The 25,344-nt window shown below is 38.1% G+C and overlaps 1 protein-coding gene across 4 annotated transcripts in view; it reads right to left on the bottom strand.

Annotated features, from left to right (window-relative positions):
* ARFIP1 (ADP ribosylation factor interacting protein 1) overlaps positions 1-25,344 on the bottom strand; it is a 129,395-nt gene that overhangs the window by 75,379 nt on the left and 28,672 nt on the right. For all 4 annotated transcript variants that reach the window (XM_054484562.2, XM_054484563.2, XM_054484561.2 and 1 more), the window contains exon 2: positions 4,865-4,966. In XM_054484562.2, coding sequence (XP_054340537.1) covers positions 4,865-4,957 — 93 coding nt within the window. In that variant the 5' untranslated portion in view covers positions 4,958-4,966. The remainder of the gene's footprint in view (positions 1-4,864; positions 4,967-25,344) is intronic.

Below are 25,344 nucleotides of genomic sequence, written 5' to 3'. Positions count from 1 at the left end.
GAACTTTAAGATTTAATGATTTCCCTGATGGGTTTCAGACTTTTGTGGGGCCTATTCCCCTTCTTTTGGCCAAATTCTGTCTTTCGGAATGGGAATGTATACCTAATACCTGTACTACCATTGTATCTTGGGAGTAAATAACTTGTTTTTGGTCTCACACACTCAGAGGTGGAAGAAATTCATCTCTAGTTGAGAGTTTAGACTTGAGAGTTAATACTGGAATGAGTTCAGACTTTAGGAAACTATTGTGAAGGCATGACTACATTTTGAAATGTGAGAAGAACAAGAGATTTGGGGGCTAGGGGCAAAGTTTGTCTCCTCCAAATCCCATGTTGAAATGTGATTCCCAATGTTAGAGGTGGGGCCTTGTGGGAAGTGACTGGATCACGGGGGCGGATTCCTCATGAATGGTTTAACACCACTCCCTTGGTAATAGGTGAGTACTTGCTCAGTTTGTTTACACAAGATCTGGTTGTTTAAAAGAGTCTGGGACTTCCGCCATTTCTCTCTTGCTCCCTCTCTCACCATGTGATGTGCCTGCTTTGCCTTCCACCATGAGTAAAAGCTCCCTGAGGCCCCACCAGAAGCTGACCAGATGTTGGCATCATACTTCCCGTACAGCCTGCAGAACTGTGAGCCAAAACGAAATTCTTCTTTATAAATTACCTAGCCTCAGGTATTTCTTTATAGCAACTCAAAAACGGACTAACATACTCCCTACAATCACCTATCTACTATCTGTTTCTATGAATTCAACTTTAAGATTCCACATGTAAGTACAGAATCATGCCGTATTTGTCTTCCCGTGTCTAGCTTATTTTACTTAGCCTAGTATCTTCCAGGTTCATCTATGTTGTTACAAATGGTAGGATTTCTTCCTTTTTAACAGAGCCTGAATGATATTGCATTGTCTGTGGGTGTATGTGTATGTATATATTTTCTTTATCCATTCATACGTTAACAGACACTTAGGTTATTTCCATATTTTGACTATTGTTTATAATGCTGCAAAGAACATGGGAGTGCAGATAACTATTCAAGACAGTGATTTAATTTCCTTTGAATATATAGCCAGAAATGGAACTGCTAGATCTTATGGTCGTTCTACTTTAATTTTTTAAGGAATTTCCATACTGTTTTCCACAACAGACGTACCAACTGACATTTCCACTAACAGTATATAAGGGCCAACACTTATCTTTGGACTTTTTGATAACAGTCATCCTAATAGGTATGAAGTGATATCTCATTGTGGTTTTGATTGGCATTTCTCTGATGATTAGTGATTTTGAGCACCTTTTCACATACCTGTTGGCCATTTGTACTTTTTTTTTTTTTGAAAAATTCCTACTCAAATCCCCAGTTTTAAATTGAGTTGTTTTTCTGCTATAGACTTGTATGAGTTCTTTATATATTTTGGATATTAACATTTTATCAGATATATGGTTTACAAATATTTTCTCCCATTCCATAGAATGCCTTTTCATTTTGTTGATTGTTTCCTTTGCTGTGCAGAAAGTTTTTAGTTTGACGTAGTCCCACTTGTTTATTTTTGTTTTCGTTGCCTGTGCTTTTGACATCATATCAAAAAATCATTGCCAAGACCAATGTCATGGAGCTTTTCCCCTATGTTTTCTTCTAGAAGTTTTATAATTTCAGGTCTTACAGTTAGGCTTTTAATTTATTTTGAGTTAGTTTTGTGTATGGTGTAAGATAAGGATCCAATTTAATTTTTTTGCATATGGATAGAAAGAAGAGTCTTTTCAATAAACAGTGCTGATCAATTGAATATTTACATGAGAGGAAGAAAAATCTTGGTTCCTACTTCACATCATACACAAAAACTAATTCAAGATGAATCACAGACCATAGTGTGAAAAACAAAACAACACAACTTTTAGAAGAAATAAAGTGTCTTCAAGATACTGAAGTAGGCAAAGATTTCTTAAATGGGACATAAAAATTACTACAGAAGGAAACACTGAGAAATTGGACTTCATTAAAATTAACAACTTCTGTTCATCAAAAGATGCCATTAATAGAGTACAAAAACAAGATATAGACTAGAAGAAGATATCTGCATATATACATCCAAACAAATGGCATATACCCAGAATATGTAAAGAACTCCTACAAATAGATTAGAAAAAAGACACACACCAAGTACAAAAATGGGCAAAAGGCTTGGAAAAGTACTTTACAAAAGACAATCTCCAATGGTTAATAAGAATATGAAAATGTGCTCAACATCATAGTCATCAGGGAACTGCATTTTATAACCACAATGGGATACCATTATAAGAACGACTAAAATTGAAATGTATGACAATATGAAGAGCTAGTAAGGATGTGGAACAACTAGAACTCTCATTCATTGCTGGTGTTGTCAGCTGGTCCAACCATTTGCCAAACATTCATATACTCGTGACCTGGCAATTTCACTCTTGGGTATGTACCCAACAGAAACAAATAATTAACTACACCAAAAAATCTGCACAAGAATGGTCACAGCAGCTTTATTCATAATAATCATAAACTGGAAACAACCTAGATAACCATCAGCTGAAGAATGGATATACAAACTGTGGTATATTAACACACTGGAAAACTATACTACAATTTTAAACACTGAAATACTTGGGGGGTGGGGGGCAAAGGGAGGGAGAGCATTAGGACAAATACCTAATGCATGTAGGGCTTAAAACCCAGATGATGGGTTGACAGGTGCAGCGAACCACCATGGCACATGTATACCTATGTAACAAACCTGCACGTTCTGCATATGTATCCCAGAACTTAAAGTAAAATTTAAAAAGAAAGATTGAAAAACTGCCATAAGCAACAATATGACTGAATCTCACAGACGTAATGTTGAGTGAAAGCCGGCTGAAAGAGTACACACTGTATGATTCCACTGATAGGTAGTTCAGAAACAGCCAAAAGCAATTTATGATTATAGAGTTAGGTTAATGTGGTTATCCCAGGATGGGGTGAGTTGCATTGCCTAGAGGGCATAAGGAAGCCTTCTGAGGTCCTGGAAATGTTCTACATCTTTATCTGAGCAGTAGTTCTCTTGAGCAGTACACTTAACATTTGTGCTTTCTGCTGTGTAGAAGCTATACCTCAATAAAGAAGAACAAGAAGAAGAAAAATAGGCTTAAGATGGCAAGTGACTTCCCTAACCATGAATGCAACATTTTCTATGTATTGCATTATTCTTGGATGAAGGTCCTTAGCTTTCATCAGATTGTCTTTTAAAATATCAACTACCTGATGACAGATATTTTTGTTCACTGTATATCCCCAGTACCTGGTACAGAGCAGATATTCAGTAAATACTTGCATAGTAAGTTTGCAAAAAGAGCTGTTACCAAAAATAAGATGAAGAAATCATGAACTTGAATCTTGGCATAATTAGTATTAAAATTAGTAAAAGTTTATCAAGTAATTGGTATAGTCTAATGATGCTAACTTGAGTTTCTTTATTATGCAGGTGTGTCTTGGAAAGACTAAAATCTGAAATGAAAATTTCTTTTGTGTGCTCAGAATTTAAAAGTCTCTTGGTTCTATGAGTCACTCTATATTGGACCACAAGTGCTCAGAAACCAAGTTAAAGCACTTGCCATCAAAATAAACCTCAAGCTTGAAGACATACTAGTTCCTTTCAAAAGACTGTTAATGCAAAAATAAATGAAATTCAGTGGACTTTTCTACTATTATTCAAACCGATCTATTTATAACAGTGATTCTCAACCAAGGAGGAATTTCTCCCCTCTCCTGGAGACATTCAGCAATATCTGGACATTTCTGCTTGTCATAACTGCAGGGTACTACTGGCATCTATTAAATAGTAGGAAGAGGCCAGGGATGTGCTAACCGTCCTACAATGTATAGGCCAATACACCCAACAAAGTATAATTTGGCCCAAAATGTCAACAGTGCTAAGACTGAGAAATCCTGATTTAAGTTATCACCTTCTGCTAACTAAAAGATTTTATTCTTAAACATATGGAGTAAAGAGTCCTATTTAAACTACATAATAATTTAAGTACATTTCAACCACTACTTTTTCAAAAATATGAAAACTCTATTTTTAAAGTTGTACACTTGCATCAAATGTCATAAAAAGGAATGTTTAATGCAAGTATCTCCAGAAATAATAACCATCACTATCATTTCTATGACTATATTAGACATATTATCTCATTTAATATTAATATCTTCATGAAAGTAAATAAGATATTCATTACAGAGATTAGAAAACAAAAACCTGAAGAGATTAAATAAATAACTGGCTCAAGGTTATACTGCTAGAAATGTGGCATCGCTGAAATCTGAACCCAGATTATCTTCAAACCCATGGTGTTCCCATTAAAATGCACTAAAATTAAATTTCAGCTGAGAGACAGATCAAAATTAAATGCACCTTGAGTATCATTTTCCACTGAGTCAAGTATGGCACTTTAGAAAATGAACAGCAAAATCAGAAGTGGCTATTTAGAAATTATGTACTAAATGACATACATATAGAAAAGATATTAGTGCCAATTTTAAAAGGATAATCTTTTTATTACAAACAGAATTAAGTAGTCTTATACAGTTAGATACCAAAATCATTAGACATACTCTTGTGCTGATCAATTACTGAAAATAAACCAAAGCCTAATAGTGTACTGACCTGGAGCTTAATCTTGACAAACTACTAAAATGGCCTTCCTTGTCATCCCTATATAATAACATTAGATTCCTGACTGAAGCCAATCTAAGAAAACAATCCTATATTAAATTTTGTCTATTACTTTCATCTCAACATTTAAAGACTTATCATGATTCCTTGTATTAAGAGAAAGAAAAGTGTTCTTACCCTATTAAAGCCATGTTCACGAGAGTCATCAACTTCTCCATTACTAGTCACTGGAATTTCTGCTGCTGAATTTTTGGGAGATTCTTGAGCCATGGTAGACTCCTAAAACAAAAGAAGAAAAAAAGCGCCATAACTAATACCAAATCATAAAGACTGTATTCATGTTTATAGTACTTACAAGCCACCGTTTTAATATTTTTTATCAATGCAACCTACCAAATACTTGTATAATAAACAGAATACATATATAATTTTAAAATTCCATCTGGCTGCTTTAACTTCACTTAACCTAAACTTCTTAATTAAAAACGAGTTACATATTTGTTGTAGGTACCAGAGGCACTATCCTTGCCTCTTAAATAGTGTTATGATAGAACACCACTTACAATCAGAAAAAAAAAATTACAGAAAGCCAAGCTTGGTTGTTAATTCAACTACAGCAGCTTTATTTTTCCAACTGGAGTACTGCGAAGACAAATGAGAGCACAGGGCAGAGTAGAATTAGGTTGGTAACAGATCACTAGCTTAAAAATCCACTAACTTTAGTTGACAAGTGTTATCAAAATAATTCTGTGTCTATTACTAGACTTCAAGACTAGCTGGAAAGCTACAATAATCAAGACAATGTGGTATTGGTGAAAGAACAGACAAATAGGTCAGTGGAATAGGGAGCCCAGAAACAGACCCACATTAACGTAGTCAACTGATCTCTGACAAGGTGGAAAGGCAATGCAAAGGTGAAAAGACTGTATTTTCCACAATGGTGCTGGAATAATGGTGCTGGACATCCACATGCAAAAAATGAATCCAGATGAAGACCTTACACTTTTCATAAAAATTAACTCAAAATGGATCACAGACCTAAGTGCAAAATGCAAAACCATAAAGCTCATAAAGACAGCACAGGAGAAAACCTAGATGACCGTGGGTATGGTGATGACTTTTTAGATACAACACCAATGCCATAATCCATGAAAGAAAAAACTGATAGGCAGTACTTCATTAAAATTTAAGATTTCTGCTCCACAGAAAACAATATGAAGGAATGAGAAGACAAGCCACGGACTGGGAGAATGTATTTGCAAAGAACACATCTGATAAAGGACTGTTATCTAAAATATACAAAGAATTCTTGATACTCAACATTAAGAAAACAACCCAACTAAAAATGGGCAAGAGATCAGAACAGATGTTTTATCAAAACAAATGTTTCATCAAAGACAATGTAAAGATGGCTAGTAAGCATATGAAAAGATGTTCAACATCATATGTCATAAGGGAATTGCAAATTAAAATAATAATGAGATACTATAACAAACTTATTAGAATGGCCAAATTCTGTAACACTGACAACACCAAATGCTGACAAGGATGTGAAGCAACAGGAACTCTCACTCACTGCTAGAAGGAATGCAAAATGGTACAGCCACTATGAAACAGAGTTTGGTAGTTTCTCGCAAAATTAAACATACTCTTACATATGATTCAGCAATTGTGCTCTTTGGTATTTGCCCAAATGAACTGAACACTTACTTACCCACAGAAAAATTTACACACAGATGTTTACAGCAGCCTTATTTATTTATAACAATTTATAATTGCCAAAACTTAGAAGCAATCAAGAGACCCTTCAGTGAACAGATAAAATGTGGTACATACATAAATGGAAGATTATTTAGCACTAAAAGTAAATAAGCTATTAAGTCACAAAAAGACATGGAGGAAATTTATGCAAATTACTAAATGAAAGAACCTAGGCCAAGTGCAGTGGCTCATGTCTGTAATCCCAACACTTTCGGAGGCTGAGGCAGTGGATTGCTTCAGCCCAGGAGTTTGAGACCAGCCTGGGGAACATAGCGAAATCCCGTCTCTACAAACAATACAAAAATTAGCTGGGTGTGCTGGTGCATTCCTGTAGTCCCAACTACTTGGGAGGCTGGGGTGGGAGGATCATTTGAGCCCAGGAGGTAGAGGCTGCTGTGAGCCAAGATCACAACACTGTACTCCAGCCTGGGCAACAGAGCAAGACGCTGTCTCAAACAAACAAAAAACCCAATTTGAAAAGGCTACATACTGTATGATTCCAACTATATGATGTTCTCGAAAGGGTAAAACTATAGAGGCAGTAAAAAGATGAGAGGGTGCTAGAAGTTAGTGAGGAAGGAAGAACAGGCTGAACACAGAGGGTTTTTAGGGCAGAGAAACTTTTCTGTATACTACAGTGACAGATACATGTCATTATACATTTGTCAAAATCCACAGAATGTACAACACCAAGAATGAACCCTAAGGTAAAGTACAAACTTGGGGTGATGATGTGTCAATGTAGGGACATTAATTTTAACAAATGCACCACTCTAGCGAGGGATGTCAACAGTTGTGCATGTATGGGAACAGGCGGTACAGGGGAACTCTCTGTGCTTTCTCCTCAATTTTGCTGTGAAAACTGCTCTTGAAAATAATTAAAAATAGTAATAATGCTGTCTAAATCTGCCACTGCTTCTAAATTATGACCTTATGAAAGAATTGTTCCTAGATTCTTTTTAAAAATTATTGTAAAAAACACGTAACATAAAAATTACCATCTTAACCTATGTGTATAGTTCAGTACTGTTAAGTATATTCACAGTTATGCAATCAATCTCCAGAACTTTTTCATCTTATAAAATTGAAATAGTATAACCCATTAAATTGCCCTCCATTTTCCACCTCCCCACAGCATCTGGCAACCACTACCCTACTTGTTTCTATGAATTTGACTACTCTAGGTAAGTGGAATTGTACAGTATTTATCTTTTCGTGATTGGCTATTTCACAATGTCTTCAAGGTTTATCCATGTGGTGGCATGTGTCAAAATTTTCCTCCATTTTAAGGCTGGGTAATATTTTCTTGTATGTATATACCACATATATGTATCCATTCATCCTGTGATGGATACTTGGGTTGCTTCAAACGTTCAGCTATTGTGAACAGTGCTGCTGCAAACATGGGTGTGCAAGATCCTGCAAGATCCTCCTTTCAATTCTTTTGGATATATACCCAGAAGTAGTATTACTAGATCACACTGTAATTCTATTTTTTAAATAAAATTTTTTATTTCAATAGCTTTAGGGGTACAAGTGGTTTTTGGTTACATGGATGAAGTACGTAGTAGGGAAGTCTAAGGTTTTAGTTCACTCATCACCCGAGTAGTGTACATTGTACCCTATAGGTAGTTTTTTATCCCTCACTCCCCACCACCCTCCCCTCTTCTGAGTCTCCAATGTCCATTATGCCATTCTGTGTGCCTTTGTGTACCCACAGCTAAGTCCCCACTTATAAGTGAGAACATGTGGTATCTGGTTTTTTGATTCCTGAGTTGCTTCACTTAGAATAATGGCCTACAGTTCTATCCAAGTCACTGCAAGATATTATTTCATTCTTTTTTGTTAAGTAGTATTCTGTGGTATATATAAACCCCATTTTCTTTATCTACTCATTGGTTGTTGGGCACTGAGGTTGATTCCATATCTTTGCAACTGTGCACTGTGCTGCAATACAACTATGTGCAGTTTTGATATAGTGACTTTTTTTCCTTTGGGTAGATACCCAGTAGTGGGAATGCTGGGTTAAATGGTAGATCTACTTTTACTTCTTTGAGATCTCTACATACTGTTTTATCACCAGCAACGTATAAGCATTCCTTTTTTTACCACATCCATGTCAACATCTACTGTTTTTTGACTTTTTAATCATGGCCATTCTGGGTGGGGTAAGGTGGTATCTCACTGTGGTTTTAATTTGCATTTCCCTGAAGATTAGTGATGTTGAACATTTTTTCATGTTTGTTGGCCATTTGTGTATTTCTTTTGAGAAATGTCTGTTCATGTCATTTGCCCACTTTTTAATGGAATTACTTGTTCCTTGCAGATTCTGGATATTGGTTCTTTGTCAGATGCATAATTTGCAAATATTTTCTCCCATTCTGTAGATTGTCTGTTTATTCTGATGATTATTTCTTTTGCTGTGCAGAAGCTTTGTTTAGTTAAGTCGCATTTATTTATCTTTGTTTTTCTTGCATTTGCTTTTGGGGTCTTAGTCATAAATTCTTTACCTAGGCCAATGTCCAGAAGAGTTTTTGCTAGGTTTTCTTCCAGAATGTTTATGGTTTCAGATCTTAAGTCTTTAATCCATCTTGAGTTAATTTTTGTATGTGGTGACAGGCAAGGGTCCAGTTTAATTCTTCTACATGGTTATCCAATTTCCTCAGCATCATTTATTGAATAGTGTGTCCTTTCCACACTCTGTTTTTGTATGCATTGTCAAAGATCAGTTGGTTGTATTTGGCTTTATTTCTGGGTTCTTTATTCTGTTCTATTATTCTATCTACTTTTATGCCAGTACCACACTGTTTTGGTTTACTATAGCCTTACAGTATAGTTTGAGGTGGGGTAATGTGATGCCTCTAGATTTATTCCTTTTGCTTAGGATTTTGGCTATTTGGGCTCTTTTTTGGTTCCATATGAATTTTAGGATTTTTTTTTCTAATTCTGTGAAAAATTATGCTGACATTTTGATAGGAATTTCACTGATTCTTTGGGCAGTATGGTCATTTTCAGAATACAGATTCTTATGGAATGTATTTTCATTTGTTTGTGTCATCTATTATTTCTTTCAGCAGTGTTTTGTAGTTCTCCTTGTGAAGATTTTTTGCCTCCTTGGTTAAGTGCGTGTGTGTATATGTATGTGTGTGTGTGTGTGTATATATATGTGTGTTTTGTGTTTGTGTGTGTGTATATATATATATACCAATTGTAAAAGGAATTGAGTTACTGAGTTGATTCTCTGCTTGGCTGTTGTTGGTGTATAGCAGTGCTACTATTTTGTGTACATAGATTTTGTAAACTGAGACTTTATTCAATTCATTTATCTGATTGAGGAGTCTTCTGGAGGAGTCCTTAGGGTTTTCTAGGTATCCAATCATTGGCAAACAGAGATCACCGGACTTCCTCTTCTCCAATTTGGATGCCCTTTGTTTCCTTCTTTTGCCTGATTGCTCTGGCTAGGACTTCTAGTACTATAATATGTTGAATAGAAGTAGTGAAAGCGGGCATCCTTCCCTTGTTCCAGTTCTTACGGGGAATACTTTCAACTTCTCCTTGTTCAGCATGATGCTGGCTGTTAAGTGTGTCACATATGGCTTTATTTTGAGGTATGTTCCTTCTATGCCTAGTTTGTTGAGGGTTTTTATCATAAAGGGATGCTGAATTTTATCAAATGCTTTTTCTGCATTTATTGAGATGATCATACCATTTTTGTTTTTAATTCTGTTCATATGATGAATCACATTTATTGACTTGCATATGCTGAACCATCTCTGAATCCCTGGAAAGAAATTCACTCGAACATGGGGAATTACCTTTTGCTTTTTTTTTTTTTTTTTGATAAGAGTCTTGCTCTGTCGCCCAGGCTGGAGTGCAGTGGCATGATCAAGGCTCCCCGCAACCTCTGCCTCCTGGGTTCAAGTGATTCTCCTGCCTCAGCCTCCCGAGTAGCTGGGATTACAGGCCTGCACCAACGCTTCCAGCTAATTTTTGTATTTTTAGTACAGAGGGGGTTTCACCATGTTGGCCAGGCTGGTCTGGAACTCCTGGCCTCAAGTGATCCACCTGCCTCGGCCTCCCAAAGTGCTGGGATTACAGGTGGGAGACACTGCACCTGGCCTCATGGGGAATTATTTTTTTGATGTGCTATTGGATTCAGTTTGCTAATATTTTGTTAAGAATTTTCACATCTATGTTCATCAGGTATATTGGTCTGTAGTTTTCTTTTTTGTTATGTCCTTCCCTCGTTTTGGCATCAGGGTGATACTGGCCCCATAGGATGAGTTAGGGAGCAATCCCTCCTTCTTAATTTTTTGGAAAAATTTCAGTAAAATTAGTACCAATTCTTTTTTTTTTTTTTTTTTTTTGAGATGGAGCCTTGCTGTGTCACCCAGGCTGGAGTGCAGTGGTGTGATCTCAGCTCACTGGAGCCTCCGCCTCCTGGGTTCAAGTGATTCTCTTGCCTCAGCCTCCCAAGTAGCTGGGACTACAGGCACACGCCACATGCCCGGCTAATTTTTGTATTTTTAGTAGAGACGGGGTTTCACCATGTTGGCTGGGCTGGTCTCAAACTCCCGACCTCAAGTGATCTCCGCCTTGGCCTCCCAAGGGCTGGGATTACAGGCATAAGCCACTGTGCCCAGCCAGAATTGGTATCAGTTCTTTGAATATCTGGTAGAATTCAACTGTGTCTACAACCGGCTGTGGGCTTTTTAAAATTGGCAGTTTTATTTTATTTTTTTTAAATTACTGAATCAGTCTCACTGCTTGTTATTGATGTGTTCGGGATTTCTATTTCTTCTTGATTCAAGTTTGAGGGGTTGTATGATTCCAGGAATGTATCTATTCCCTCTAGATTTTCTAGTTTGAATGCATAACAGGTGTCCATAGTAGTCTTGAATGATGTTTTGTATTTGTGTGGTAGCAGTTGTAACGTCTCCATTTTCATTTCCAATTGAGATTATTTGAATCTTCTCTGTTCTTTTCTTGGTTCATCTAGCGAGTAGTTTATCTGTTTTGCTTATCTTTTCAAAGAACCAGCTTTTTTTTCATTGATATTTTGTATTTTTTTGTTTCAATTTCATTTAATTATGCTCTGATCTTTGTTATTTTTCTTCTGCTAGCTTTGGGTTTGATTTGTTCTTGTTTCTCTAGTTCCTTGAGGTGTGATGTTAGGTTGTCAATTTATAATATTTCATATTTTTTATGTAGGTGTTTAGCACGATACATTTGTTAGCACTGCTTTTGCTGTATCCCAGGAATTCTGAAAACTTGTTTCACTGTTATCATTCACTGCAAAAATTTTTTAAATTTCCATCTTTATTTCATTGTTAACCCAGACATCATTCAAGAGCAGATTGTTAATTTCCATGTCTATGTATGGTTTTGGGTTCTTTTTAGAATTGAGTTCCAGTTTTATTCTGCTGTGATCTGAGAAGATACCTGATATAATTCTGATTTTTAAAAAATTATTGAGACTTGTTTTGTGGCCTATCATGTGATCTACCTCGGAGAATGTTGTGTGTGCTGATGAGAATCATGTTTATTCTGTGGTTCCTGGGTGGAATGTTCTATAAATATGTTAGACCTATTTGTTCTACAGTGTAGCTTGACTCCAGTGTTTCTTTGTTGACTTTCTGCCTCAATGATTTGTCTACTGTCACCAGTGGGGTATTGAAGTCCCAAACTCTTTTTGTGTTGCTGCCTGTCTCTTTTCTTAGGTCTAGCAGTAATTGCTTTACAAACATGGAAGCTCCAAAGTTAGGGGCATATATGCTTAGGACTGTAACATTTTCTTGTTGAACTTTTTACTATTATATAATGACCTTCTTTGTCTTTTTTTTTTTTTTTTTTTTACTGCTGTTGCTTTTATAGTCTGTTTTATCTGATATAATGGCTACTCCTGCTTGCTTTTGATTTCAACTTGTGCGAAATCTTTTTCCATCCCTTTACCTTGAGTCTGTAAGAATCCTTATGTGTTATCTGTGTCTTCTAAAGACAGCAGATACTTGGTTTGCAATTTTTTATCCATTCTGCCAATCTGTATCTTTTAAATAGATCATCATGTTGTTACCTAGTGACTGTTTTCTTCACTGTATTATTGTTTTATGAAATCCTAGTGAATTTTATGCCTTCAGAAATTTCTATTCTGATGTGTATCAACCTTTTGTTTCAAGATTTAGAACTCCTTTTAGCATTTCTTGTAGGGCTAGTCTAGTATTGACAAATTCCCTTGGCATTTGCTTGTCTGAGAAAGACTTTATTTCTCCTTCATTTATAAAACTTAGTTTTGCTGGATGTTATTCCGTTTAATGAGACTAAAGATAGGACCCCAATCCCTTCTGGCTTATAAGGTTTCTGCTGAGAAGTCTGCTGTTAGTCTGTTTTCCTTTATAGGTTACCTGATGCTTTTGTCTAACTGCTTTAGGAATTCTTTCCTTCATGCAGACTTTAGATAGCCTGATGACTATATGGCCTGGTGATGGCCTTTTTGCAATGAGTTTCCCAGGAGTTCTTTAAGCTTCTTGTATTTGGATGTCTAAATCTCCAACAAGGCCAGGGCGTTATCCTCAATTATTCCCTTAAATAAGTTTTCAAATATATATATATATATGTGTGTGTGTGTATATATATATATATATTTTTTTTTTTTTTTGCTTTTTCTTCTCTTAGGAACACCTATAATTGTTAAGTTTGGCCATTTTATATAATTCCCTATTTCTGGATGACTTTGTTCATTTCTTTTAATTCTTCTGTCTTAATTTTTGTCTGACTGGGCTGATTCAAAAGCCTTGTCTTTGAGCTCTGAAATTCTTTTTCCTACTTGGTCTAGTCTATTGTTAAAACTTGCCACTGCATGTTGTAGTTCCCTAAATATGTCTTTCGCTTCCAGAAGTTCTGGTTGGTTTTTCTTTAAAATATCAATTTAGAAAATTTTCATTCATATCCTGAATTGTTTTTAAAATTTGTTGGTTTTCACCTTTCTGTTCTTTTGTATCTCCTTGAGTAACTTAATAATCAGCCTTTTGAGTTCTTTATCTGTTATTTCAAAGATCTCATCTTAATTTGGATCCACTGCTGGAGAAGTGGTGTGATCTCTTGGGGGTGACTCGCCCTCTGTTTTTTCATATTGCCAGAATTAGTTTTCTGGTTCCTTCTCATGTGAGCAGACTATTTCTTTTAACTATTTTTTGAATTTATTTTTTATTGTACTAGGTTCTTTTAAAAATTTCCTTTTCTCCTCCTTGAGCCTGTGACTTAAATGTTTGTAGTTTATTGTCACTTTGCTTCAGCTCTGGGTGCTTTCAGTGGTGAAGACTCTGTATGAGTTCCTTGGTTATGTAGAGTCTTTGTGTGATGGCTTTGCCAGATGCTAGTTGCAGAAGAAACGTGCTGGGTGTGTGATATGGTTTGGATTTGTGTCCCTGCCCAAATCTCATGTTGAACTGTAATCCCCAATGTTGGAAGAGGAGAGTGGTGGGAGGTGATTGGATCATGGGAGCAGATTTCCCCCTTGCTGTTCTTGTGATAGTGAGTTCTCATGAATGCTGGTTGTTTCAAAGTGTGTAGCACTTCCCCCTTCATTCTCTTCCTCCTGCTCCAGCCATATAGGATGTGCCTGCTTCCCCTTCACCTTCCACTATGACTGTAAGTTTCCTCAGGCCTCCCAAGCCATGCTTCCTGAACAGGCTGTGGAACCATGAGCCAATTAAGCCTCTTTCCTTTATAAATTACCCAGTCTCAGTTTTTTTATAGCAGCAATGCAAGAACAAACTAATACAGTGTGTGAGAAGGTTCACTGTCTCCTGTGGGGCTGGAATGGCAGAGGTCTCATGAACCTTATTGTTCCCCAGTAGTGTGCACTTTCTAAATTTTTTTCCCCAGTATTTTATTCACTGGGTTGAATAGTTCAGGGTTTATGCCAGTAGGAGGTGCCCATGGGTAAAAACTGGCCACAGCAAACACAGGTGGGTAAATGCAATACTGCAATGGTGGGCAGAGGTCCCAGCCTTGACAGAAGTGGCTGGGGAAGCTCTCAGTGAAATGCACTGAGGTCTTCTTTGGGGGTGGGGGGGCCACCAGAGCTCTTCTTCCAAGCCAGCAGGAAAGCAATCTACCTCCCAATCACACTCTTGACCCAGTGTTCCAGCTATGCAGATCACAAACAGGCACCTCTTTTCATCTGCAGAAATGCTGAAGTTCCACATACAGAGAAGTTGTGACTCCACCTCTCATGCAAACCTGAATCTGGAAGGCACTCCTCCTATGTGGATGTAGTCACCCTGAAATGTTCCAGAAATGCTGTCTAAAGAGGCACTCACAATGAGCTCCCTAGGAGAAGCTGTAGCTATGTTTGTGGTGGCGGGCAAGAGGGAGAAGTAATCTCCTTCTCCAAGACCCTTCACGAGCACCAGGGCTGCCTGACTGTTGAGGTAGAGCTGCACTTTCTCTACCAAGCCCAGAACTGCACTTGTGCCTCTGCTGAAAGAAACTTCCCACAAGTAGAAAATTCATGGATTCAAGGCCTGCAGTCTAGTTTCCTTTGTCCCACAGGGTACTCCCTTAATGTGGCTCACTCACTCCCTCCCTTCCCCTAGGAGTAGCAGTCCCTGAGGGCCATACTGTGAATCCTGCTGCTCCTCTGGGTCTAGCTGCCCAGTGAAGCTGCCATACTCCAGGCTGGTGCTGGGGAATGTCTGCAATAGATTCAGTGACGTAACCTGTCCTCTAGTCTCCCAGCAGCAGGTACCAGCAGCAACTCCGATGGGGGTGGGAGGGAAGTGACGTAGATTGAGATTTCCTTGTAAAGAGCCTTAGTGTGTTGCCTTTCTGAAATGCCAGCAGTAGCAGTAATGTACTGGGTACATGAACAGACTGAAGGCCTTCTAGTTAGCCAGGGTGATGCAGGCGATGGCAATAGTTGAGGTCATGCCACAGTTTTCTCTTTCCTGAGTGCTGTGTTATTGTGCCTGCAGATGCTGTAATGGGGCTGTGCCAGGTGCCCATCAGCCAGGAGGTAGCACTTGCAACTGCACCAGCTACAGTGGTAGTGGTGGAATTTGTGTTTGCCTTATGTTACCCAGGGGAGGTACTCTGCTGCCTCAAGTAACGGGCAGGGCCATGGCATTCCCAAAGTCCCCTGCCCATTGTGTTACACGACCAGGGCAAGTGAAGGAGCAAAGCTGGGTGGGGGCTGGGTCAGGCAAGTCCTTGCTCTGGCTCCCCAGGTATGAGCACAAGCAGCAGCACCAACAGGGCTCAGAAGGTAGTTTCCTGGCTGCTGGGGTAATGTTCCCGGGAGAAGCGCACATGCTTTTGTTGTACAAAAGAATCTGCGTGGGAAGGAGGGGTTGCAGGCAGCAGTAAGTCCCACTCAGCTCCCATGCACTTGGCAAGGCAGGTCTCACAACCCATAGTGTTCTGCTAGCAGCAGCCAGCTAGGTCCTAGGCAGCCTACATTTGGAAGGCAAAACTGCCCCCAGGCCACCAACCTATTCAGAGAGACAGAAATCACAGTTTCCAAGAAACACCATTCCCAGTATGTGGAAGCAGGAGTGCACAGTTTCTGTGCCTGTGGCTACAGCACACTTACTGTTCCTCCCTTAATTCTGGCCAAAGGTGTTCATCCTCACTCAAGTTTATAGCACAAATCTCAGTGGGGAGCTTCTCTCAACCTGTGACCTCAGCCTGAGTTAGCTGACATGAGGTCCCCTGTGATAGGGAATGGCTTCCCTCCGTCCCTGCTGGAGTCTGGGCGTGCATGCAAAGCCCATCCTGATGCCGCTCCTTCCCATATATTCCCCACTGCTCACTAAATCAGCTCCAGTGCCAGACAGGGTTAAAGCCTTCCCCCCATGGACTGGATTACTGGGTTCCCCAGTGGGAGTGTGCGTCACGGCAGCTGTCTCTCCCCTTCCCAAGCTCTGGAGACAACATTTTCTGTCGGGTTCATGGTGTAGGCTACTGCCTGCTGCTTCTTTCAAAGGGTCTGTAGTTTCCGTTTTTCTGTTAAGTTCCTATGTTGCTTCTTGGAAAAACGTTCAGTGTGAATTTCTACACACTATTTTGTCTTTCCAAGTGGGACAGGCATGCTAACAATGTCTCCAGTCTGCCATCTTGGGGAAAAAAAGAACTATTTTTAATTTTTTGGGAAACCACCATACTGTTTTCCATAGCAGCTGCATCATTTTATATTTCCACCATCAGTGCACAAGGATTCCAATCTCTGCATCTTACCAACACTTGTTATTTACTGTTTTTTCTAATAGCTGCCATCCTAATAAGTGTGCAGTGATATCTCATTGTAGTTTTGATTTGCATTACCCTAATGGTTAATGATATTGAGTATCTTTTCATATGCTTGTTGGCTACATGTATATCATCTTTGTAGAAATATCTATTCAAGTTCTTTGCCCATTTTAAAATTGGGTCGTTAGGGGGTTTTTGTTGTTGTTGAGTTATACAAGTCCTTTATATATTCTGGATATTTACTTCTTATCAAATGTATAACTTGCAAATATTTTCTCCCATTCTATAGGTTGCCTTTTCACTCTGTTGTGTCCTTTGATGCACAGAAGTTTTTCATTTTGTAGTCCAATTTGTCTATTTTTACTTTTGTTGCTTGTGCTTTGGTTTCATAACTAGGAAATCCTTGCCAAATCAGATGTCAGAAAACATTTCCTGTTTTCTCCTAAGACTTTTATAGTTTTAGGTCTACATTTAGGTCTTTGATTCATTCTGAGTTAATTTTTGTATATGGTGTGAGGTAAGAGTCCAACATCATTCTTTTGCATGTGGATATCCAGGTTTTCCAGCATGATTTGTTGAAGAGACTATCCTTTCTCCATTTAATGGTCTTAGCATTTTTGAAATACCTATTTTCCTTCCTGTCACTGCATTCTCACACTACATCTAGATTATTTGTGGCTACTGGAGTTAAGTTTCTGTTCCTTGCAAATAAGAGATATACACACACTAGCATTTGGACTCTAATTAGGAAGACTAAGATCCAGCTCTCTAAATAATCACTACCTTTTCAAATAGCACTATTATGTTCTACTTCATTCCTTCTAAAATCAGCTGGTGATTCAACAGGAATTTACTATATGCTTACTATTGTGGGCAATGTGCATGAGATAAAACAGAAACATAAATCAGTTTTTAGCCTTCTAGAAACTTAAAGTGTTTTTGGCAGATAAAAAATTATAATCAGTGTTGTGAGCACAAAAAGGGAAACAATGTTGTGAGCAATAAGATGAAAAACTTAACAGAGGTAATATTTAAGCTAAATCTTGTACGATAACAGATTACGAATATAGTAAAGGAGAGATCCTCAATAGGAGGAATAAGAAGGAGAGTGGAAAAAGTCATATATTCTAGAAACTGCAAGTAAAGCAACTTGGCTAGAATGGTGATTGCTCACTCACACATTCATTAGTCCAACTAATTTATCAAACTCTATAATGTGCTAGGTACAATTTCAGACACACAGTATATTTTGTGATGTTTTGTGAAGAATAAAACGGACAAAGCTCCCTGCTCTCATAGAGCTTACATTCTAGTTGGGAAAAACAAACAAATATACATGTCATATAGTCATAAAGGTTCATTGTCATGTATGTGTATATGTGTTCACACTTGTGCTGTTTTAGATATGGTGGTCAGGGAAAACCTCAGAAAAGGTATATTTTTGTGAGACCTGAATAAAGTGAGGGAGTAAGTCATAAAGACAGCTACAAAACTGCAGGCAGAAAGAACAGTAAGTACAAATACCAGGAGGTGGTATCATGCTCAGCTTTTCAAGGAATGGCAAGAAGGCCAGGTGGCTTGAGGGAAGACAGCAAGGGGGAGAAAAGGAGGAAATGGCAGAGACGGCCAGTAGCAAGAACATGTATGACTTCAAAGATTATCATGAGAACTCTGGATTTTATTCTGAGTAAGATGAAAATCTACCTGAGAGTTTTGAACAGTGGGGTAAAACAATCTGACTCAGGTTTTTAAAGTACTGTTCTTTTGCTGCTGTGTTGGAATTAAACAATAATCATGCACAGGCAGAAGGAGAACAATTAGGAGTCTACTGGAATAGTCTAGGCAAGAGATGATAGTAGCTTGGAGTAGGGGAACAGTAGCTGAGGATGTAAAGAAGTGGTTAGATTACAGGTATATTCTGAAGGTAAAGACAACACGAATTCCTTACAGACAGATGTGAGATAAGGAAAAATGAGAAGTCAGAGATAACTCTCAAGAGTTTTGGCCTGAATAGCTGGAAAGATGGAATTGCCATTGGACAAGATTCGGGGAGGAGCACAATGTAGGGGAAATATCAAGAATTTAGTTTAGGACATATCAAAGTTTACAAGCCTATTATATGCAAGCAAAGAAGGTAAGTAGGTAACTGGATTTATGAGCCTGAGGTCCAGACAAAAGCTTGAAGCTGGGAATAAGAAATTTAGAAGACATCAGTGTGTAAATGCAATTAAATCTCTGACTAGATGAGATAACCTAGAACAGTAGTCAACAACTTTTTTCTATGAAGGGTCATACAGTAAATATCTAACGCTCTGCGGGCCATAAGGTCTCTGTTGCAACTACTCAATTTTGCTGTTGCAGTCCCAAAGCAGCCACTGACAGTATGCAAATGAATGAGCATGGATTTGGCCCGACTCCTGCCCTAGAAAGTCTGTAGAGATTAAAAAAAAAAAAAAAAAAGAAGAAGAATCTAAAAACTATACTCTGGGATATACCAAAATCTGAGATATAGGGAAATGAAGAGGCACTAGCAGAAAAAACTCATAAAGAATGGCATGTAAGGTAGAAGGAGAAACATAACAGGGGGCTTCTGAGGACAGGTAAAAAGAACACAGGTTCCTGCTTCTGAGACTGATGACAAAGACCCTACTGAACCTCCCCACACCTGCAAGAATGCAAGTACAAAACTGAACACAATTTAAAAAGAAATCCCCTGAAAGTATCAGAAAGTAAATAGAAATGCTGGTGGGGAGGTCATGCTCACTTGCAGAATGGAAACAGGGACCTAGGCAAGTAACTTTCCGTCTCCTAGGCTTTTAGCTTTGAGCTAAGTGCTATCCGTGCTGTGCATCCAGCAGTGGCCAGGGTACCCAGGGGGAAAGTTGTAGTCTTACTTTTGCTTATTCTTTTACCTTTACCTTACCTTATCTTACCTTATTTATTTTTTGAGACAGGGTCCCAGTCTGTTGCCCTTGGCTAGCAGTGCAATAGGGTGATCATGAATCACTGCAGCCTTGACTGCTCAAACTCAGGCAATCCTCCACCTCAGTGTGCCACCATGCCTGGTTAATTTTTTGTTTTTTAATTTTTTGTAGAGACCAGGGTGTTATTATGTTGCCCAGGCTGGTCTCAAACTCCTAGATTCAAATGATCCTCCCACCTCAGCCTTCCAAAGTGCTGAGATTACAGGCATGAACCACTGCACCTGAGCTGAAACATTTTTAAAGTGATGAAAGACAGAAACTGGCTAGAAGTGGTGGCTCATATCTATAATCCCAGCACTATGGTAGGCTAAGATGGGTGGATCGCTTGAGCCCAGGAGTTCAAGACTAGCCTGGGCAATATGACAAAACCCCGTCACTACAAAAAATACAAAAAACATTAGCTAGGCATGGTGGTGCATACCTGTGGTCTCAGCTATTTGGGATGCTAAGGTGGGAGGATCCCCTGAGCCCAGGGAGGTCGAGGCTGCAGTGAGCTATGATCATGTCCCTGCACTCCAGCCTGGGTGACACAGTGAAGCAAAAAAAAAAAAAAAAAAAAAAAAGAAGAAGAAGAAAGAGGACAGAAGAAGAAGAAAAGAAAACTGTCCACCTAGAATTCTATATCGAATAAAGGAGAAATAGATATTTTTGGACAAAACCAAAAGACTTGACTTGCATTACAAGAAATACGAAAGGAAGTTCTTCAGGCTGAAGGGAAATGAAATCAGAGAGAAAGATGGATTTTCAGAAAAGAAGGAGGAGGAAGTGAAATGGTAAATAACTTGGTAAATACAAAAAATAACCCTATTATTTTCCTTTTGCCTTTTCCTCTCAATTTATTTATAATCCACATAATTGCTTGAAGAAAATGTTATAAGATTATCTTCTGGGGCTTAATATGTATCAAGATATAATATCTATAATAACAATTATTATCAAAGAACAGGGGAAAGGTAAGGAAAATACGGACCTAAAAGGTTGTAAGACTTCTATATTTCAAGTGAAGCAGTGCATTATTACTTGTAAGTGGACTACAAAATTTCAGGATATATACTGTACTCCTATGGCAACCACTAAAAGTATAATGCAAACAAGTAAAGCTAAAAAGTAATCAGAAAAATAAAAATGGAATTCAAATAAAAATATTCCAATAATCAACATTAAAAATATTCAGATTATCAAATAATAAATGAAAAGGCAGGAAAAGAGGAGGAGAGGAAAAACGCAGAGTAGAGAAGCATAAAAACAAACAAAAAACTGAAAGGAATAAGAAAGCAAGAGGAGTCTGATCAATTTACAGTCATCCCTTGGTACCTGTGGGGGACTGGTTCCAGGACCCCCCAGCCCACACTCCCCTTCCCATGGATACAAAATTCTACCGATGCTCAGGGCCCTTATATAAAATGATGTAGTATTTGGATATAACCTATGCATATCCTCCTGTACACTTTAAATCATCACTAGATTATCTGTAATACCTAATTCAATGTAAATGCTATATAAGTAACTGTTACACTGTATTATTTTTTATTGTTTTTCCCCCTCAAATATTTTCAATCCAAGGTTGGCTGAATCCGTGGATTAGAACTCATGGATAGGGAGGGCTGACAGTATTTTAAACAGCCTGGTGGGAGGCTAGACTGAAGGAAAGCATCACAGACCGAAGACAGAAAAGCTATTTGAAAGACTATTTTACAATATAGTCAATAAATCATAACTGGAATCAAAGTTATGGGAATGAAAAAAGGTGGATCCAACAGATATTAAGGAAGCAGAAATAAGAGACTTACAGAGTAACTGGATTGTGGAAATGAAAAAGGAGGAGGAATCTAGAATGATCTACCTCTTCTCACCGTCCTCCAATTTATGGCTTGAGCAACTGGAAAGATAAACATGTCACTCACCAAAATAAGGAAAGCAAGAGGTTTATTTGGCTTGGAAAGGCCAGAGATTGAGTCTAGTGTAGACATTCTGAATTTGAGAATGTCTGTGGGGTATCCAAGTCCACCAGTTCATTGGGAATTTCAAAATGCAAGTCTAGAGCTCCAGGCTGAAGACATAAACCTGGAAATCATCACTGTAGGGATGTGGATTGCATTAACTGTTAAGAATGACAAAAGAACTCAAGAGAAGAATCGTGTAGAACATTAAAAGGCAGAGAAGGCCAGGCGGGGCGGCTCATGCCTACAATCCCAGCACTTTGGGAGGCCAGGAGGGAGAATGGCCTGAGCCCAGGAGTTTGAGACCAGCCTGGGCAACAAAGGGAGACTCTGTCTGTACATTTTTTTTTTTTAATTAGCCTGGCTTGGTGGCATGTGCCTGTGGTCGCACCTATTCAGGAGGCTGAGGTGGAAGGATTGCTTAACCCAGGGAGGTCACAGTTACCGTGAGCCGTGATCGTGCCACTGCACTCCCGCCTGGCTGACGCAGCAAGACCTCATCTCAAAACAACAACAACAAAAGGCAGAAGATACTGCAAAAAAGATTCTGGGGGTAAGGGGAGTAAATGGTTCATGATGCAGATATAGCAGAGAAAATTACAGCAATGGCACTATGTATTGTTCCAGGTTGGTGACTTTAAATAAAAAACAGATGTTCTGAAAATCAGAAAGACAATGATAAACCAATACTACTTTATGCCATAAAGTAGGTAATAAGAATACTCATTTGCCAAAAGATATGCAAACATTGCAACTATTATCTATTCATTTTCTTCTTTACAAAGAATGACCCATTTTGGGGAACATCATTTACTAACCATTAATTATAGTACTGAAAATTAACAGCCAACATACTGCAGAATAAGGCCCCAAACCAAAAAAGCTCCATGTTATCTCCCTGGACAAAAAATATACATGATACCTCACTCATGCTTTAAATTGAAATTGAACTTAAATTCAAATTAGGCAACCAAAATAATTATACAAAACGCTTTCGGAAATAATTATGTCCTTTAGGAATAAAAACAGAATTTCTTTTGTTCTAAGGTTGAGGCTATTTAAGGTCCTTCACAATAGGTTCCAATTAACTTTTCGGGTTTCACTTCTTTTAACTTTACTCTTCTAGATATCCTCTATTACTGAATCTACTACTTATCATTTCTGGAACATGAAATGTACTTTGATATCTATGAACATTTGCTGAAACTGTTCACAATGCTTGAAATATTCTTCCAACTTCAATATCTAGTAAGATCCTGCCCATAACTTAAGGCTCAGCTCAAATGATCTCTCTTCTATAAAACTTATTCCAAAGCCTCAGAGACACCACACACTATAATGAGAAGACTAAGGGCTTTGGACCTGGGTTAAAATCCTAGCTGTACAATATAGCAGCTGCTTTCTGATCTTCATTACTTAATCTTGTTTTTCTCATCTATAATATTAAGAAACATATCAGATAATACTTGAGGAAATTAAGTAAAGATTTATTCAAAGCACTTATGAAGGGGTAGCCAGCACACAGAAGGCATTCATTGAATAAAGAATGATGTCTCCAGAGTGGGTGTGCTAGTAAATGTTTAACAACCAGTTTTCCAAACTAAAAAAAAAAAAAAAAAAAGGCTTAACCTTAGCATGTGGCTGTTGTCCATTTCCATGGTACCAATACTCCTACAGTGGCCAATTTCAAGCTTCAAACATGACCTCACTGAATCCAGAGGCAGGAAAAAGAGACATGCAATAGCACACTATCATACAGTAGAAAGAGATATGCTGCAGCACAACATCATATAGTAGAGATAAGCACAGCACACTATCATACACTAGAAAGAGATATGCAGCAGCACACTATTATATAGTAGGAAGAGATGTGGAATAGCACACCATCTTTTTTTTTTTTTGAGACAGAGTCTCGCTCTGTAGCCCAGGCTGGAGTGCAGTGGCGTGATGTTGGCTCACTGCAAGCTCTGCCTCCCAGGTTCACGCCATTCTCCTGCCTCAGCCTCCCAAGTAGCTGGGACTGCAGGCGCCCGCCACCATGCCCGGCTAATTTTTTTTTTTTTTTTTCGTATTTTTAGTAGAGATGGGGTTTCACCGTGTTAGCCAGGATGGTCTCGATCTCCTGACCTCATGATCCGCCCACCTCAGCCTCCCAAAGTACTGCAATTACAGGCATTAGCCACCATGCCTGGCCAGCACACCATCGTATAGTAAAAAGAGATATATGGCAGCACAACATCATATTGTATTTCTACCATGGAAACACCACAGACACAACTTTAAGAGCACAGATAACAGTAAAAGACAGTAACATATTTAGGAACTACTAAGTTTGAGGACATATTATTTTTATTTTTAATATATGTATTTAATAATAACTTTACATAATTTTTAAAATAATGGCTGTGTTTAACAGTTGGCTTACAAATTCTTGAAAATTTACCAATCAGCTTTTGCAGGCAGTACAAGCCAGCTTTAGCCACCACTGAATTATTTCCAAGTTAGAAAAGTATTAGGCACACACTCTGTACAGCTGAATCTTTGGAAACAATCTTTAAAAATCCAATATATATGGATGTCACATTCCAATTATGATGTTACTTTTTTGGAGATGATCTAAAGGCATCGTCATGTACCAAACCTGCATACCAACAGAAGGTTAGATTCACTATTATATTCATAAACAAAAAGATGAACAGTGTATTCATTTTTTTTATTTTATAAAGCAACAATCAAATCACGTGCCTTTTTTGGTGTTGTTACTTGTTAAGTTCAAGTACATTCTAAATCCACAATCATGTTAAAGGAGAAGATCAAAGCTGAGCAAATACTCTTACATGACCATGACTACTGCTCTAGTGCTAACAGAAAGAGTGCATTTATAATAGGTGATTTTCTTGAGTTGTACGTAGAATGTACATTGAAAGCAGAATTAGCCTTGTAACATGAAGAGTAATGCAAAATTAAAAATATGAGCATAGAACTTACCTAGAGAGCTAGTATATTTTACAACCAAAAAAATGAAGGCTGGGAACTAGCTTCTTGAATCCTTTCAATGGGTCAAAGTTGGGGATAAATTAACATGACACATACCTAATAAAGATTTTATAGTTGGTGCTTCATTCCTAAAGGGTACAGCAGGCCCCTTGAGAAGCAATGGAATATTCATTCCATTTGTACATGCCAATGATTATCAACCCTCTGCATCTCAGAACTACCAGGGGAGCTTTCTGCCTCTCTCCACAGAGATCATAATTTTAATCTTTTAAAGTTAATCAAGAGTTGTTGCATGCATCAGTAGTTCATCCCTTTTGTATTGCTGAGGAATATTTCATTGTATGTATATATCACAATTTCTTTATTCATTAACCTAATGATGGACTTTTTTTAGTTTTGGGCTCTCATAAGTAAAGCTGCTATGAATACACATCTACAAGTCAGGACCCATATGAATGGCCAGTATGCTTTTAAAATAGTTTTAAAAGCTCACCAGGTGATTCTAATGTGCAGCCAGGTAGAACCAGTGCTATAAGCATGCCCTATACAAGAGAGGAAGGTTAATACAGCTAAATCAGCTATACAAATATCTGTTGTATTTATACAAAAACCCAAGAACACTTACTATTATTTAAGGACTTGTGTTTACATGCTACAACCCTTGCCACTTTTTTTTTTTTTTTTTGAGACGGGTCTTCCTCTGTCGCCCAGGCTGGAGTACAGTGGT

This window comes from Pongo pygmaeus, chromosome 3 (genome assembly GCF_028885625.2).
Source record: "Pongo pygmaeus isolate AG05252 chromosome 3, NHGRI_mPonPyg2-v2.0_pri, whole genome shotgun sequence".
Taxonomy (NCBI): domain Eukaryota; kingdom Metazoa; phylum Chordata; class Mammalia; order Primates; family Hominidae; genus Pongo; species Pongo pygmaeus.
The sequence above is the reverse complement of the archived record's forward strand: the minus strand, read 5'-3'. Positions and strand labels throughout refer to the sequence as shown.